Source organism: Mobula hypostoma, chromosome 23, assembly GCF_963921235.1.
Source record: "Mobula hypostoma chromosome 23, sMobHyp1.1, whole genome shotgun sequence".
Lineage (NCBI taxonomy): Eukaryota > Metazoa > Chordata > Chondrichthyes > Myliobatiformes > Myliobatidae > Mobula > Mobula hypostoma.
Genome location: NC_086119.1, coordinates 53,355,352 through 53,369,437, shown reverse-complemented (window position 1 = coordinate 53,369,437; position 14,086 = coordinate 53,355,352). Strand labels below are relative to the sequence as shown.

At 54.8% G+C, this 14,086-nt stretch overlaps 1 protein-coding gene across 2 annotated transcripts in view; it reads left to right on the top strand.

Moving 5' to 3' along the window:
* The window catches only part of LOC134336912 (phosphorylase b kinase gamma catalytic chain, skeletal muscle/heart isoform-like), an 88,368-nt gene that overhangs the window by 58,814 nt on the left and 15,468 nt on the right, over positions 1 to 14,086 (top strand). For both annotated transcript variants that reach the window (XM_063031548.1, XM_063031549.1), the window contains exon 9: positions 8,177 to 8,302. In XM_063031548.1, the coding sequence (XP_062887618.1) occupies positions 8,177 to 8,302 (126 nt within the window). The remainder of the gene's footprint in view (positions 1 to 8,176; positions 8,303 to 14,086) is intronic.

Here is a 14,086-nt window from a genome sequence, read left to right as displayed (position 1 = left end):
AACAATCGATGCCAAAGGCAGCAGGATGAGTACAGGGGCAGGGGTGTCTCTCTCCTGGGCATGGTGGGGCCACACCTGGAGGGCTGGGTGCAGTTTTTAAACACAAGAGATTCTGCAGATTCTGGAAATCCAGAACAACAGACACAAAATGCTGGAGGAAGTCAGCACATCGGGCAGCATCCATGGAAACGAATAAACAGTCAACATTTTAGGCCGGGACCCTTTATCGGGACTGGGAAGGAAGAGGAAAGAAGCCAGAATAAGAAGGTGGGGGAGGGGAAGGAGTACCAGCTTGGAGGTGACAGGTAAGGCCAGGTGAAGGGGAAGGTGTGTGGGTTGGGGATGAAGTGAGAAGCTTGGAGGTGACAGGTGAGGCCAGGTGTGGGGGAAGGTAGGTGGGTTGGGGATGAAATGAGAAGCTTGGAGGTGACAGGTAAGGCCAGGTGAAGGGGAAGGTGTGTGGGTTGGGGATGAAGTGAGAAGCTGGGAGGTGACAGGTGGGGCCAGGTGAAGGGGAAGGTAGGTGGGTTGGGGATGAAATGAGAAGCTTGGAGGTGACAGGTAAGGCCAGGTGAAGGGGAAGGTGTGTGGGTTGGGGATGAAGTGAGAAGCTGGGAGGTGACAGGTGGGGCCAGGTGAAGGGGAAGGTAGGTGGGTTGGGGATGAAATGAGAAGCTTGGAGGTGACAGGTGAGGCCAGGTAAAGGGGAAGGTAGGTGGGTTAGGGACGAAGTGAGAAGCTGGGAGGTGACAGGTGAGGCCAGGTGAAGGGGAAGGTAGGTGGGTTGGGGATGAAGTGAGAAGCTGGGAGATGACAGGTGAGGCCAGGTGTAGGGGAAGGTGTGTGGGTTGGGGATGAAGTGAGAAGCTGGGAGGTGACAGGTGAGGCCAGGTGTAGGGGAAGGTAGGTGGGTTGGGGATGAAGTGCGAAGCTTGGAGGTGACAGGTGAGGCCAGGTGAAGGGGAAGGTGTGTGGGTTGGGGATGAAGTGAGAAGCTGGGAGGTGACAGGTAAGGCCAGATGTAGGGGAAGGTGTGTGGGTTGGGGATGAAGTGAGAAGCTGGGAGGTGACAGGTGGGGCCAGGTGAAGGAGAAGGTGTGTGGGTTGGGGATGAAATGAGAAACTTGGAGGTGACAGGTGGGGCCAGGTGTAGGGGAAGGTGTGTGGGTTGGGGATGAAGTGAGAAGCTGGGAGGTGACAGGTGAGGCCAGGTGAAGGGGAAGGTGTGTGGGTTGGGGATGAAGTGAGAAGCTGGGAGGTGACAGGTGAGGCCAGGTGAAGGGGAAGGTGTGTGGATTGGGGATGAAGTGAGAAGCTGGGAGGTGACAGGTGAGGCCAGGTGAAGGGGAAGGTGTGTGGGTTGGGGATGAAGTGAGAAGCTGGGAGGTGACAGGTGAGGCCAGGTGTAGGGGAAGGTGTGTGGGTTGGGGATGAAGTGAGAAGCTGGGAGGTGACAGGTGAGGCCAGCTAAAGGGGAAGGTAGGTGGGTTGGGGATGAAGTGAGAAGCTGGGAGGTGACAGGTGAGGCCAGGTGAAGGGGAAGGTGTGTGGGTTGGGGATGAAGTGAGAAGCTGGGAGGTGACAGGTGAGGCCAGGTGAAGGGGAAGGTAGGTGGGTTGGGGATGAAGTGAGAAGCTGGGAGGTGACAGGTGAGGCCAGGTGTAGGGGAAGGTAGGTGGGTTGGGGATGAAGTGAGAAGCTGGGAGGTGACAGGTGAGGCCAGGTGTAGGGGAAGGTGTGTGGGTTGGGGATGAAGTGAGAAGCTGGGAGGTGACAGGTGAGGCCAGGTGTAGGGGAAGGTAGGTGGGTTGGGGATGAAGTGAGAAGCTGGGAGGTGACAGGTGAGGCCAGGTGTAGGGGAAGGTAGGTGGGTTGGGGATGAAGTGAGAAGCTGGGAGGTGACAGGTGAGGCCAGGTAAAGGGGAAGGTAGGTGGGCTGGGGATGAAGTGAGAAGCTGGGAGGTGACAGGTGAGGCCAGGTGAAGGGGAAGGTGTGTGGGTTGGGGATGAAGTGAGAAGCTGGGAGGTGACAGGTGAGGCCAGGTGAAGGGGAAGGTAGGTGGGTTGGGGATGAAGTGAGAAGCTGGGAGGTGACAGGTGAGGCCAGGTGTAGGGGAAGGTAGGTGGGTTGGGGATGAAGTGAGAAGCTGGGAGGTGACAGGTGAGGCCAGGTGTAGGGGAAGGTGTGTGGGTTGGGGATGAAGTGAGAAGCTGGGAGGTGACAGGTGAGGCCAGGTGTAGGGGAAGGTAGGTGGGTTGGGGATGAAGTGAGAAGCTGGGAGGTGACAGGTGAGGCCAGGTGTAGGGGAAGGTAGGTGGGTTGGGGATGAACTGAGAAGCTGGGAGGTGACAGGTGAGGCCAGGTGTAGGGGAAGGTGTGTGGGTTGGGGATGAAGTGTGAAGCTGGGAGGTGACAGGTAAGGCCAGGTGTAGGGGAAGGTGTGTGGGTTGGGGATGAAGTGAGAAGCTGGGAGGTGACAGGTGAGGCCAGGTGAAGGGGAAGGTAGGTGGGTTGGGGATGAAGTGAGAAGCTGGGAGGTGACAGGTGGAACATAGAAAAGGCTGAAGGAGAAGGAATCTGATAGGAGAGGACGGAGGACCATGGGAAAAGGAAAGGAGGAGGAACACCATAGGGAGAGGTGATAGCGGGTTGAGGAGAAAAGAAGGAGCAAGAGTGGGGCTAGAATAGAGAAAGAGAAGGGGAGGCGGGAGAAATTACTGGACGTTGGAGAAATCAGTGTTCATGCCGTTAAGTTGGAGACTATCCAGATGGAGTATGCGGTGTTAAACACCTGAGAGTGGCCTCATTGTTGCAGTAAAGGAGACCGTGGACCGACGGTTCGGAATGGGAATGGTGACTAGAATTACGATGGCTGGCCAACAGGAAATCCTCACTGTTGTGGACTGAGCAAAGGTGCTCAATAACGCAATTTCTCTGTCGGGTATCACCGATGTAGAGGAGGCTGCACCAGGAATACTGTACCTGACACAGTAGATGCGGACTTGCAGGTGCAGTGTTGCCTCCCTGGAGGGATTGCTTGAGGGCTGAATGAGAGTGAGGGAGGAGGTGAATGGGCAAGATGGTGGAACTTGCAGAGAATGACCTGCTTGATGTGGAGTCCCGTGGGGTGGGAGGTAAGAATAAGAGAAACTCTATCTCTGTTATGGGGGCAGGAAGATGGGGCAAGGGCAGATGTCCAGGAAATAGAGGAGATGTAGGCGAAGGGAGCATCAATGATAGAGGAAGGGAAAGCCAGTCTTTGAAGAACGAGGACATCTCCAGTGTTTTCAGAAAGGAAAGCCTCATCTTGACTAAATTACACTCTGGACTACAATCACTGCAATCCATGGCCTATAATTTCCCCTTGGGAGTCGTGCTTTTGAACCATCTTTACCATTTGGCGTTTTTGCGGTATTCCGAAATAAATTTGAGAATGCAGAATCAGCTGTGGCAGCCATTGGTGCAGACTTCGAGCTGGATGGAAGCAGCGGAGCCCAGGCCCCAGGCTCCAGAGTGAAAAATGAACCAATGTTTGGCAGGATACTTGGTAGTGTGGAGGAGCAGAGGGATCTGGGGCTACATGTCCACAGATCCCTGAAAGTTGCCTCACAGGTGGGTAGAGTAGTTAAGAAAGCTTATGGGGTGTTAGCTTTCATAAGTCGAGGCATAGAGTTTAAGAGTCGTGATATAATGATGCAGCTCTATAAAACTCTATTTAGGTCACACTTGGAGTACTGTGTCCAGTTCTGGTTGCCACACTATAGGAAGGATGTGGAAGCATTGGAAAGGGTACAGAGGAGATTTACCAGGATGCTGCCTGGTTTAGAAAGTGTGCATTACGATCAGAGATTAAGGGAGCTAGGGCTTTACTCTTTGGAGAGAAGGAGGATGAGAGGAGACATGATAGAGGTGTACAAGATAATAAGAGGAATAGATAGAGTGGATAGCCAGCGCCTCTTCCCCAGGGCACCACTGCTCAATACAAGAGGGCATGGCTTTAAGGTAAGGGGTGGGAAGTTCAAGGGGGATATTAGAGGAAGGTTTTTTACTCAGAGAGTGGTTGGTGTGTGGAATGCACTGCCTGCGTCAGTGGTGGAGGCAGATACACTAGTGAAGTTTAAGAGACTACTAGACAGGTATATGGAGGAATTTAAGGTGGGGGGTTATATGGGAGGCAGGGTTTGAGGGTTGGCACAACATTGTGGGCCAAAGGGCCTGTGCTGTGCTGTACTATTCTATGTTCTATGGATACATTGTGATGTACAGGAGAAGGTGAGGGGGAATTGGATACATTGTGATGTGCAGGACAAGGTGAGGGGATTGGATACATTGTGATGTACAGGAGGATATGAGGGAGGATTGGATACAATGACCTATAGGAGAAAGCGGGGGGGGGGTGCGATTAGATACATTGTAATTTACAGGACAAGGTGAGGGGAGGATTGGATACATTGTTACATACAGGACAAAGTGAGGGGTATTGGATACACTGATGTACAGGACAAGGTGAGGTGGTTTGCATACATTGTCATGTACAGGAGATGATGAGGTGAGTGGGGATTGTATAGATTGTGATGTACAGTACAAGGTGGGGGGGATTGGATACATTGTGATCTACAGGACAAAGTGAGGTGAGGGGTATTGGATACATTATGATGTATAAGACAAGATGAGGGGGGATTGGATACACTGTGATGTACAGGATAAAGTGAGGGGTAATTGGATACATTGTTACTTATGTACAGGACAAGATAAGGGGGATTGGATACATTGTGACCTATAGGACAAAGAGAGGAGCGATTGGATACATTGTGATGTACAGGAGAAGGTGAGGGGGATTGGGTACATTGTGATCTATAGGACAGAGGGGTGATGGATAAATTGCAATGTACAGGACAAGGTGAAGTGAGGGGAATTGGATACATTGTGATATACAGGACAAAGTAAGTGAGGGGGGATTGGATATATTGTGATGTACTGCAGGAGGTGAGGGGGAATTTGATACACTGTGTTGTACAGGAGATGGTGAGGGGGGATTGGATACACTGAGATGTACAGGACAAGGTGTGGGAGGATTGGATATATTGTGAATGTACAGGAGAAGGTGAGGGGGATTTGATACATTGTATGTGTAGGACAAGGTGAGGAAGAATTGGATATATGGTGATGTACAGGAGAAGATGAGGTGAGGGGGGATTTCATACATTGTAATGTATAAGACAAGGAGAGGGAGATTGTATACACTGTGATGTACAGGATAAAGTGAGGAGTACAGGTTTCCCCTGCCATCTGGAGGTAGAGCGTTCCTATGAAACAGTTTGTAAGCTGAAATGTTGTAAAGCAAAGAAGCAATTACCATTTATTTATATGGGAAAATTTTGTGAGCGTTTGCAGACCCAAAAATAACCTACCAAATCATGCCAAATAACACATAAAACCTAAAATAACAGTAACATATAGTAAAAGCAGGAATGATATGATAAATACACAGCCGATATAAGGTAGAAATACTTTTCCACAATCATTACTGTACTGTTCTCCATAGCGAAAATCTCACACAAGCGCCGTCGGCAGAAGATCTCACGCAAGCGCTGTTGGCAAAAGCACGGTGCAAGCGCCGTCCAGTAACCTTTAAACTATGAAGCTGCTAAATCGTACCAAATAACACGTAAAAATACACAGCCTATATAAAGTAGAAATAATGTATGTGCAGTGTAGTATCACTTACCGGAATCGGGACAGCGCCGAGCACATGGATGATGGTGTGTTAGGCTGGGTCGGAGTTTGGGTGTTGCAGTGGCCCCCACCCTCCAGCCCGCCGAGCGATACATTGCCGCGAGGCACGCAGGGGTGCAATGGTAGCCGGGAGGCACACAGCCGAAACAAACATACTAATTAATTAGGTGCCGCCTGGCACGTAATTAATTAGCATATTTATTTCAGCTTTTTTCTTAAAGATGTGCTGTGTGCCTCCCGGCTACCATTGCATTCTCCGTGAATCAGTATCTGTCCGCAGCCTGGGGGTTGGGGTGGTGGGACACTGGGGTGTCATCTCGTCGCCTGTTTCCATTAGAGCAGGCAGTTCATCTTCTTCTATCTCTGCCCGCCTCGATGTCGAAGGTCGAGGTTCGTCGTCTGCTGTGGCTGATGTGGAAGGCTTGCTTGACTGCTGAGCCTTGCGCATTTTTCTATCACACAGTTCTTTGTAAGGACTCAAACCATCTTGCAAATATCCCCTAAACCTACGTACTCTTTCAAAATTAAAGTCGTACTTTATCATTACTCATTCAGTTTCGATTGTTATCCTTTTTTCTTCCAATTGCATCAGCTCTTCATCTATCAGATCTTGGTCATGGGATGCCAAAACCTCTTCAACATCATGTTCATCAGCTTCCACAAGCCAAACCCACTTTGACCTTACTTTGTTCACCACGATCAAAATGCTTAATTATGTCTAGTTTTACGCTAAGTGTAACACCCTTACGAGCTCTTTTAGGCTTTTCCAATACCTTAGAACTCATCTTGCAAACGGCTGCTCACAGGCTCGTGTTTAAGCAATGCCAGTGAGAATGCCGTTCCGAATCCGGGGGAGAGTGGCTGCTCAGGGTGTGCGCTGCCTTTTATCGCACGCTGATTTTTTTGCACGCTGATTTTTTATCGCACGCTGCTTTTTTTTCATAACAGTGAAAACACCTTCTGAAAGCGAAAACAGGGTAGTAGGTCTTTCATAACAGTGAGGTCTCGTAAAGCGAACGTTCGAAAAGCAGGGAACATCTGTAATTGGATAGATTGTTACATAAAGGACAAGGTAAGGGGAGATTGGATACACTGTGATCTATAGGACAAAGAGAGGGGAATTGGATACATTAAGATCTATTGGACAAGGTGAGGGGGATTGGATACATTGGGATGCACAGGACTAGTTGGGGGGAATTGGATACATTGTGATGTACAGGAGGAGGTCCTGACCCGGATCTGGGCTGTACCCTCCAAATATCCGGACCTGCATCTCGGTTTTTTTGCACTACCTTATTTTCCATTTTTCTATTTTCTATTTTCTATTTATGATTTATAATTTAAATTTTTAATATTTACTATCGATTTGTAATCCAGGGAGCGGGAAGCGCAGAATCAAATATTGCTATGATGATTGTACGTTCTAGTATCAATTGTTTGGTGACAATAACCTATAAAGTATAAAGGTGAAGGGGAATTGGATACATTATCATGTACAGGAGGAAGTGAGGGTGAATTGGATACAATGTGATGTACAGGACAAGGTGAGGGGGGATTGGATACATTAAGATGTACAGAAGGAGGTGAGGGGCGATTGTATACATTGGGATGTACAGGAGAAGGTGAGGTGAAGAGGAATTGGATACTTTGTGATGTACAGGAGAAGGTGAGGGGGGATTGGGTACATTGTGATGTATAGGACTAGGTGATGGAGGATTGGATACATTGTCATGTACAGGAGAGGGTGAGGGAGGATAGGATACAATGTGATCTAAGGCCTCAACTATCTCATCTCTTGTTCCCCATAGCAACCTGGATTAGATCTCATCTGGCCCTCAGAATTATCAATCCTTACCCTTCCCATTCCGTCTAACATCACTTTGCCCTAACCTGCACTAGATTATTCGTTACCTAACCTTGAGTCTTCATGAATGTATATTTGGTGAATACAGATGGAAAGTATTCAGCCAGGACCTCGACCTCTCCCACACACAGATTACCCCTTGCCCGAGGCCCAACTCTTTCCCTCCATCGGGTCTGATGTGACGGATTCCAGTTGGGTGAAGCAGACACCCTGTTCCCCTTCACCTTCGATCCCTATTCCCCTTCGCCTTTGATCCCTATTCCCCTTCGCCTTTGATCCCTATTCCCCTTCGCCTCTGATCCCTATTCCCCTTCGCCTTTGATCCAGAAACCCTATTCCCATTCGCCTTTGATCCCTATTCCCGGTTGCCTTTGACCCCTATTCCCCTTCGCCTTTGATCCGGAAATCCTATTCCCCTTTGCCTTTGATCTGAGGATTTCCAGTGAAGGGCACCAGGTAGAGGGGAGACAGGGAAACCTTCTGTTCACCAGTGGTGGACCCAAAGAGTCCCGGGGCTGGTGCTGCTGTGCTAGAGTGTGGGCGTACTGACATGTGGTTCTTTGTGCATGGATCAGATCTCCCAGATGCTGGTGGTTAACCCCGAGAGGCGTTACACTGCAGATCAGGCCCTGGCTCACCCCTTCTTCCAGCAGTACCTAGTGGAGGAGGTTCGTTACTTCAGTCCCTACAGGAAATTTAAGGTAGGCAACCACTCTGCAGTCTGCAACTCGTGCTGTTATGAGATGGGTGTGGTGGTGTTACAAGGGCACAGCAGCCACCTTGGTGTGGTTGTGTGTCTGTGGGAGGGGGGTCAGTGCAGACCCAGCACACGGCTGATTCTGAAAAGCCCTGGCCAATCACTCACAGGTCCCAGTGCAGTTATGTCTAAACAGCAAGTATAAAGCCCAGATAATAGACTTAGTAACATCAGAACCACCTCCGCCCTACGAAACCCCGTGTGGTCGTGGCCTCACCATTTACACTCAGTGCCAGGAGCTGTATCAGGTGAACCAGAACACGGGAACTGCACTTTGGGACCACCCGTCTTCTGCAGCCAGATGGTGTTCACTGGTTCTAGCAGGAAGGGGTCCCTTTAATAACCCTACTCCCCACTCCTAATCACAGTCTGACTCCGAGCTCGAGGGGCCTCCCTGTTCCTCAGAGCCCCACCCAATCCTTACACCTCAAATAACTTCTCTGAACATAGAACATCGAAATCTACAGCACATTACAGGCTCCTCCGCCCATATTGTTGTGCCAACAATGTAACTGACTCTAGAACCTGCCTAGAATTTCCCTACCACGTAACCCTCTATTTCTCTAAGCTCCATGTACCTATCTAAGAGGCCCATTGTATCTGCCTCCACCAGCATCACTGGCAGTCCATTCCACGCACCCACCACTCTGTGTGTGAAAAACTTACCCCGACATCCCCTCTGTACCTACTTCCTTAAAACTATGCCCTCTCGTGTTAGCCATTTCAGCCCTGGGAAAAAGCCTCTGACTGTCCACACAATCAATGCCTGTCATCATCTTAAACACCTCTATCAGGTCACCTCTCATCCTCCGTCACTCCAAGGAGAAAAGGCCGAGTTCGCTCAACTTATTCTCATGAGGCATGCTCCCCAATCCAGGCAACATCCTTGTAAATCTCCTCTGCTCTCTCTCTATAATATCTGATCATTGTCGGTCAGGACATTGTGGGTATTTGTCACTATGGCTGTGGACTGGAGCAGTGTGCAGTAAAGTGAGCAGTGCGCCAGTGAAGGGAGCAGTGTGCAGTGTGCCAGTGAAGAGAGCAGTGAGCAGTGCGCCAGTGAAGGGAGCAGTGTGCAGTGCGCTGGTGAAGGGAGCAGTGTGCAGTGTGCCAGTGAAGGGAGCAGTGAACAGTGTGCCGGTGAAGGGAGCAGTGTGCAGTGCACCAGTGAAGGGAGCAGTGTGCAGTGTGCCGGTGAAGGGAGCAGTGTGCAGTGCGCCGGTGAAGGGAGCAGTGTGCAGTGTGCCAGTGAAGGGAGCAGTGTGCAGTGTGCCGGTGAAGGGAGCAGTGTGCAGTGTGCCGGTGAAGGGAGCAGTGTGCAGTGTGCCGGTGAAGGGAGCAGTGTGCAGTGTGCCGGTGAAGGGAGCAGAGTGCAGTGTGCCGGTGAAGGGAGCAGTGTACAGTGTGCCGGTGAAGGGAGCAGTGTGCAGTGTGCCGGTGAAGGGAGCAGTGTGCAGTGTGCCGGTGAAGGGAGCAGTGTGCAGTGCACCGGTGAAGGGAGCAGTGAACAGTGCGCTGGTGAAGAGCAGTGAACAGTGTGCCGGTGAAGGGAGCAGTGTGCAGTGTGCCGGTGAAGGGAGCAGTGTGCAGTGTGCCGGTGAAGGGAGCAGTGTGCAGTGTGCCGGTGAAGGGAGCAGCGTGCAGTGCGCCGATGAAGGGAGCAGCGTGCAGTGCGCCGGTGAAGGGAGCAGTGTGCAGTGCGCCGGTGAAGGGAGCAGTGTGCAGTGCGCTGGTGAAGGGAGCAGTGTGCAGTGCGCCGGTGAAGGGAGCAGTGTGCCGGTGAAGGGAGCAGCGTGCAGTGTGCCGGTGAAGGGAGCAGCGTGCAGTGCGCCGATGAAGGGAGCCGATGAAGGGAGCAGTGTGCAGTGTGCCGGTGAAGGGAGCAGTGTGCAGTGTGCCGGTGAAGGGAGCAGCGTGCAGTGCGCCGATGAAGGGAGCAGCGTGCAGTGCGCCGGTGAAGGGAGCAGTGTGCAGTGCGCCGGTGAAGGGAGCAGTGTGCAGTGCGCCGGTGAAGGGAGCAGTGTGCAGTGTGCCGGTGAAGGGAGCAGTGTGCAGTGTGCCGGTGAAGGGAGCAGCGTGCAGTGCGCCGATGAAGGGAGCCGATGAAGGGAGCAGTGTGCAGTGCGCTGGTGAAGGGAGCAGTGTGCAGTGCGCCGGTGAAGGGAGCAGTGTGCAGTGCGCCGGTGAAGGGAGCAGTGTGCAGTGCGCTGGTGAAGGGAGCAGTGTGCAGTGTGCCGGTGAAGGGAGCAGCGTGCAGTGCGCCGGTGAAGGGAGCAGGGCTGCAAAGTGGAACAGACCCTTCAGCCGCTGATGACTGCTCCACGTCAGTGAAGTCACAGAACATTGTTTACCTCAGCATCGCCATCCTGCACCAAACCCAGACCCCCACCATTGTGCTCAGTCTGAGTGTTCATCACTGGCAGTGTCACAGACCCCTGAGAATCCTGGAGTGAACGCACAGCTGAAGAAACCTCTCCCCTCTATGTGAACCCGCAGCCTCTCACCCTGAAACTGCTCTCCCCTGTCTGGACATCCCAGCTGGGAACCAACTCCTGGCTGATCGCGGCACAGAGCATCCAACTCTCCTTTGGTTCAATTAGGTCGCCAGTTCAAATCATCGAGGAAGATGACACTGCAGAGGGAAGGAGAGATGGGGGTGTCGGAGTGTGGGAATGCAGAGAGTGTGCAGGGATGGAGAGGTGGAGTGTGGAGGGGTCGAGTGGGGTGTGGGGAATGGGGAGGTGGAGTGTGGAGGGGTCGAGGGGTGGGGAATGGGGAGGTGGAGTGTGGAGGGGTCGAGGGGTGGGGAATGGGGAGGTGGAGTGTGGAGGGGTTGAGTGGGGTGTGGGGAATGGGGAGGTGGAGTTTGGAGGGGTCGAGGGGTGGGGAATGGGGAGGTGGAGTGTGGAGGGGTCGAGGGGTGGGGAATGGGGAGGTGGAGTGTGGAGGGGTTGAGTGGGGTGTGGGGAATGGGGAGGTGGAGTATGGAGGGTCGAGGGGTGGGGAATGGGGAGGTGGAGTGTGGAGGGGCCGAGGGGTGGGGAATAGGAACGTGGAGTGTGGAGAGGTCTAGGGGTGGGGAATGGGGAGGGAAGTGTGGAGGGGCCGAGGGGTGGGGAATGGGGAGGTGGAGTGTGGAGGGGTTGAGTGGGGTGTGGGGAATGGGGAGGTGGAGTGTGGAAGGGTCGAGGCGCGGGGAGGTGGAGTGTGGAGGGGTTGAGTGGGGTGTGGGGATCGGGGAGATGGAGTGTGGAGAGGTCTAGGGGTGGGGAATGGGGAGGTGAAGTGTGGAGGGGCCGAGGGGTGGGGAATGGGGAGGTGGAGTGTGGAGGGGTTGAGTGGGGTGTGGGGAATGGGGAGGTGGAGTTTGGAGGGGTCGAGGGGTGGGGAATGGGGAGGTGGAGTGTGGAGGGGCCGAGGGGTGGGGAATGGGGAGGTGGAGTGTGGAGGGGTTGAGTGGGGTATGGGGAATGGGGAGGTGGAGTATGGAGGGGTCGAGGGGTGGGGAATGGGGAGGTGGAGTATGGAGGGGTCGAGGGGTGGGGAATGGGGAGGTGGAGTGTGGAGGGGCCGAGGGGTGGGGAATAGGAACGTGGAGTGTGGAGAGGTCTAGGGGTGGGGAATGGGGAGCTGAAGTGTGGAGGGGCCGAGGGGTGGGGAATGGGGAGGTGGAGTGTGGAGGGGTTGAGTGGGGTGTGGGGAATGGGGAGGTGGAGTGTGGAGGGGTCGAGTGGGGTGTGGGGAATGGGGAGGTGAGGTGTGGGAGGGCCGAGGGGTGGGGAATGGGGAGGTGGAGTGTGGAGGGGTCGAGGGGTGGGGAATGGGGAGGTGGAGTGTGGAGGGGTCGGGAGGGGTGGGGGTGGAGGTGGAGGGGTAATGGAGTGGAGGGGAGTGGTGGAGCGGTTGAGTGGGGAATGGGGAGGTGGAGTCTGGAGGGGTCGAGGGGTGGGGAATGGGGAGGTGGAGTGTGGAGCGGTTGAGTGGGGTGTGGGGAATGGGGAGGTGGAGTTTGGAGGGGTCGAGGGGTGGGGAATGGGGAGGTGGAGTGTGGAGGGGCCGAGGGGTGGGGAATGGGGAGGTGGAGTGTGGAGGGGTTGAGTGGGGTGTGGGGAATGGGGAGGTGGAGTATGGAGGGGTCGAGGGGTGGGGAATGGGGAGGTGGAGTATGGAGGGGTCGAGGGGTGGGGAATGGGGAGGTGGAGTGTGGAGGGGCCGAGGGGTGGGGAATGGAACGTGGAGTGTGGAGAGGTCAGGGGTGGGGAATGGGGAGTGAAGTTGGAGGGCCGAGGGGTGGGGAATGGGGAGGTGGAGTGTGGAGGGGTTGAGTGGGGTGTGGGGAATGGGGAGGTGGAGTGTGGAGGGGTCGGGGGGTGGGGAATGGGGAGGTGGAGTGTGGAGGGGTCGAGGGTGGGAATGGAGTGGGGAATGGGAGGTGGAGTGTGGAGGGTCGAGGGGTGGGGAATGGGGAGGTGGAGTGTGGAGGGGTCGAGGGTGGGGAATGGGGAGGTGGAGTGTGGAGGGGTCGAGGGGTGGGGAATGGGGAGGTGGAGTGTGGGGAATGGGGTGGAGTGTGGAGGGGGAGGGGTGAGGGTGTGGGGAATGGGGAGGTGGAGTGTGGAGGGGTCGAGGGGTGGGGAATGGGGAGGTGGAGTGTGGAGGGGTCGAGGGGTGGGGAATGGGGAGGTGGAGTGTGGAGGGGTCGAGGGGTGGGGAATGGGGAGGTGGAGTGTGGAGGGGTCGAGGGGTGGGGAATGGGGAGGTGGAGTGTGGAGGGGTCGGGGTGGGGAATGGGGAGGTGTGTGGGGAGTGGGTGGGAGGGGCAGGGGTGGGGAATGGGAGGTGGAGTGTGGAGGGGAGGGGAGGTGGAGTGGAGGGGTCAGGGGTGGGAATGGGAGTGGGGTGGAGGGGCGAGGGGTGGGAATGGGAGTGGAGTGTGGAGGGGTTGAGTGGGGTGGGGGAATGGGGAGGTGGAGTGTGGAGGGGTCGAGGCGTGGGGAATGGGGAGGTGGAGTGTGGAGGAGTCGAGGGGTGGGGAATGGGGAGGTGGAGTGTGGAGGGGCCGAGGGGTGGGGAATTGGGAGGTGGAGTGTGGAGTTGGAGGGTAGGTGGGGAATGTGAGGTGGAGGGTCGAGGGTGGAATGGGGAGGTGGAGTGGAGTGTGGAGTGAGGGTGGGGAATGGGGAGGTGGAGTGTGGAGGGGTGAGGTGGGGAATGGGAGGTGAGTGTGGAGGGGTCGAGGTGTGGGGAATGGGGAGGTGGAGTGTGGAGGGGTCGAGTGGGGTGGGGAATGGGGAGGTGGAGTGTGGAGGGGTTGAGTGGGGTGTGGGGAATGGGGAGGTGGAGTGTGGAGGGGTCGAGGGGTGGGGAATGGGGAGGTGGAGTGTGGAGGGGTCGAGGGGTGGGGAATGGGGAGGTGGAGTGTGGAGGGGGAGGGGTGGGGAATGGGGAGGTGGAGTGTGGAGGGTGAGGGTTGAGTGGAGCGTGGGGAATGGGGAGGTGGAGTTTGGAGGGGTCGAGGGGTGGGGACTGGGGAGGTGGAGTGTGGAGGGGTCGAGGGGTGGGGAATGGGGAGGTGGAGTGTGGAGGGGTCGAGGGGTGGGGAATGGGGAGGTGGAGTGTGGAGGGGTTGAGTGGGGTGTGGGGAATGGGGAGGTGGAGTTTGGAGGGGTCGAGGGGTGGGGAATGGGGAGGTGGAGTGTGGAGGGGTCGAGGGGTGGGGAATGGGGAG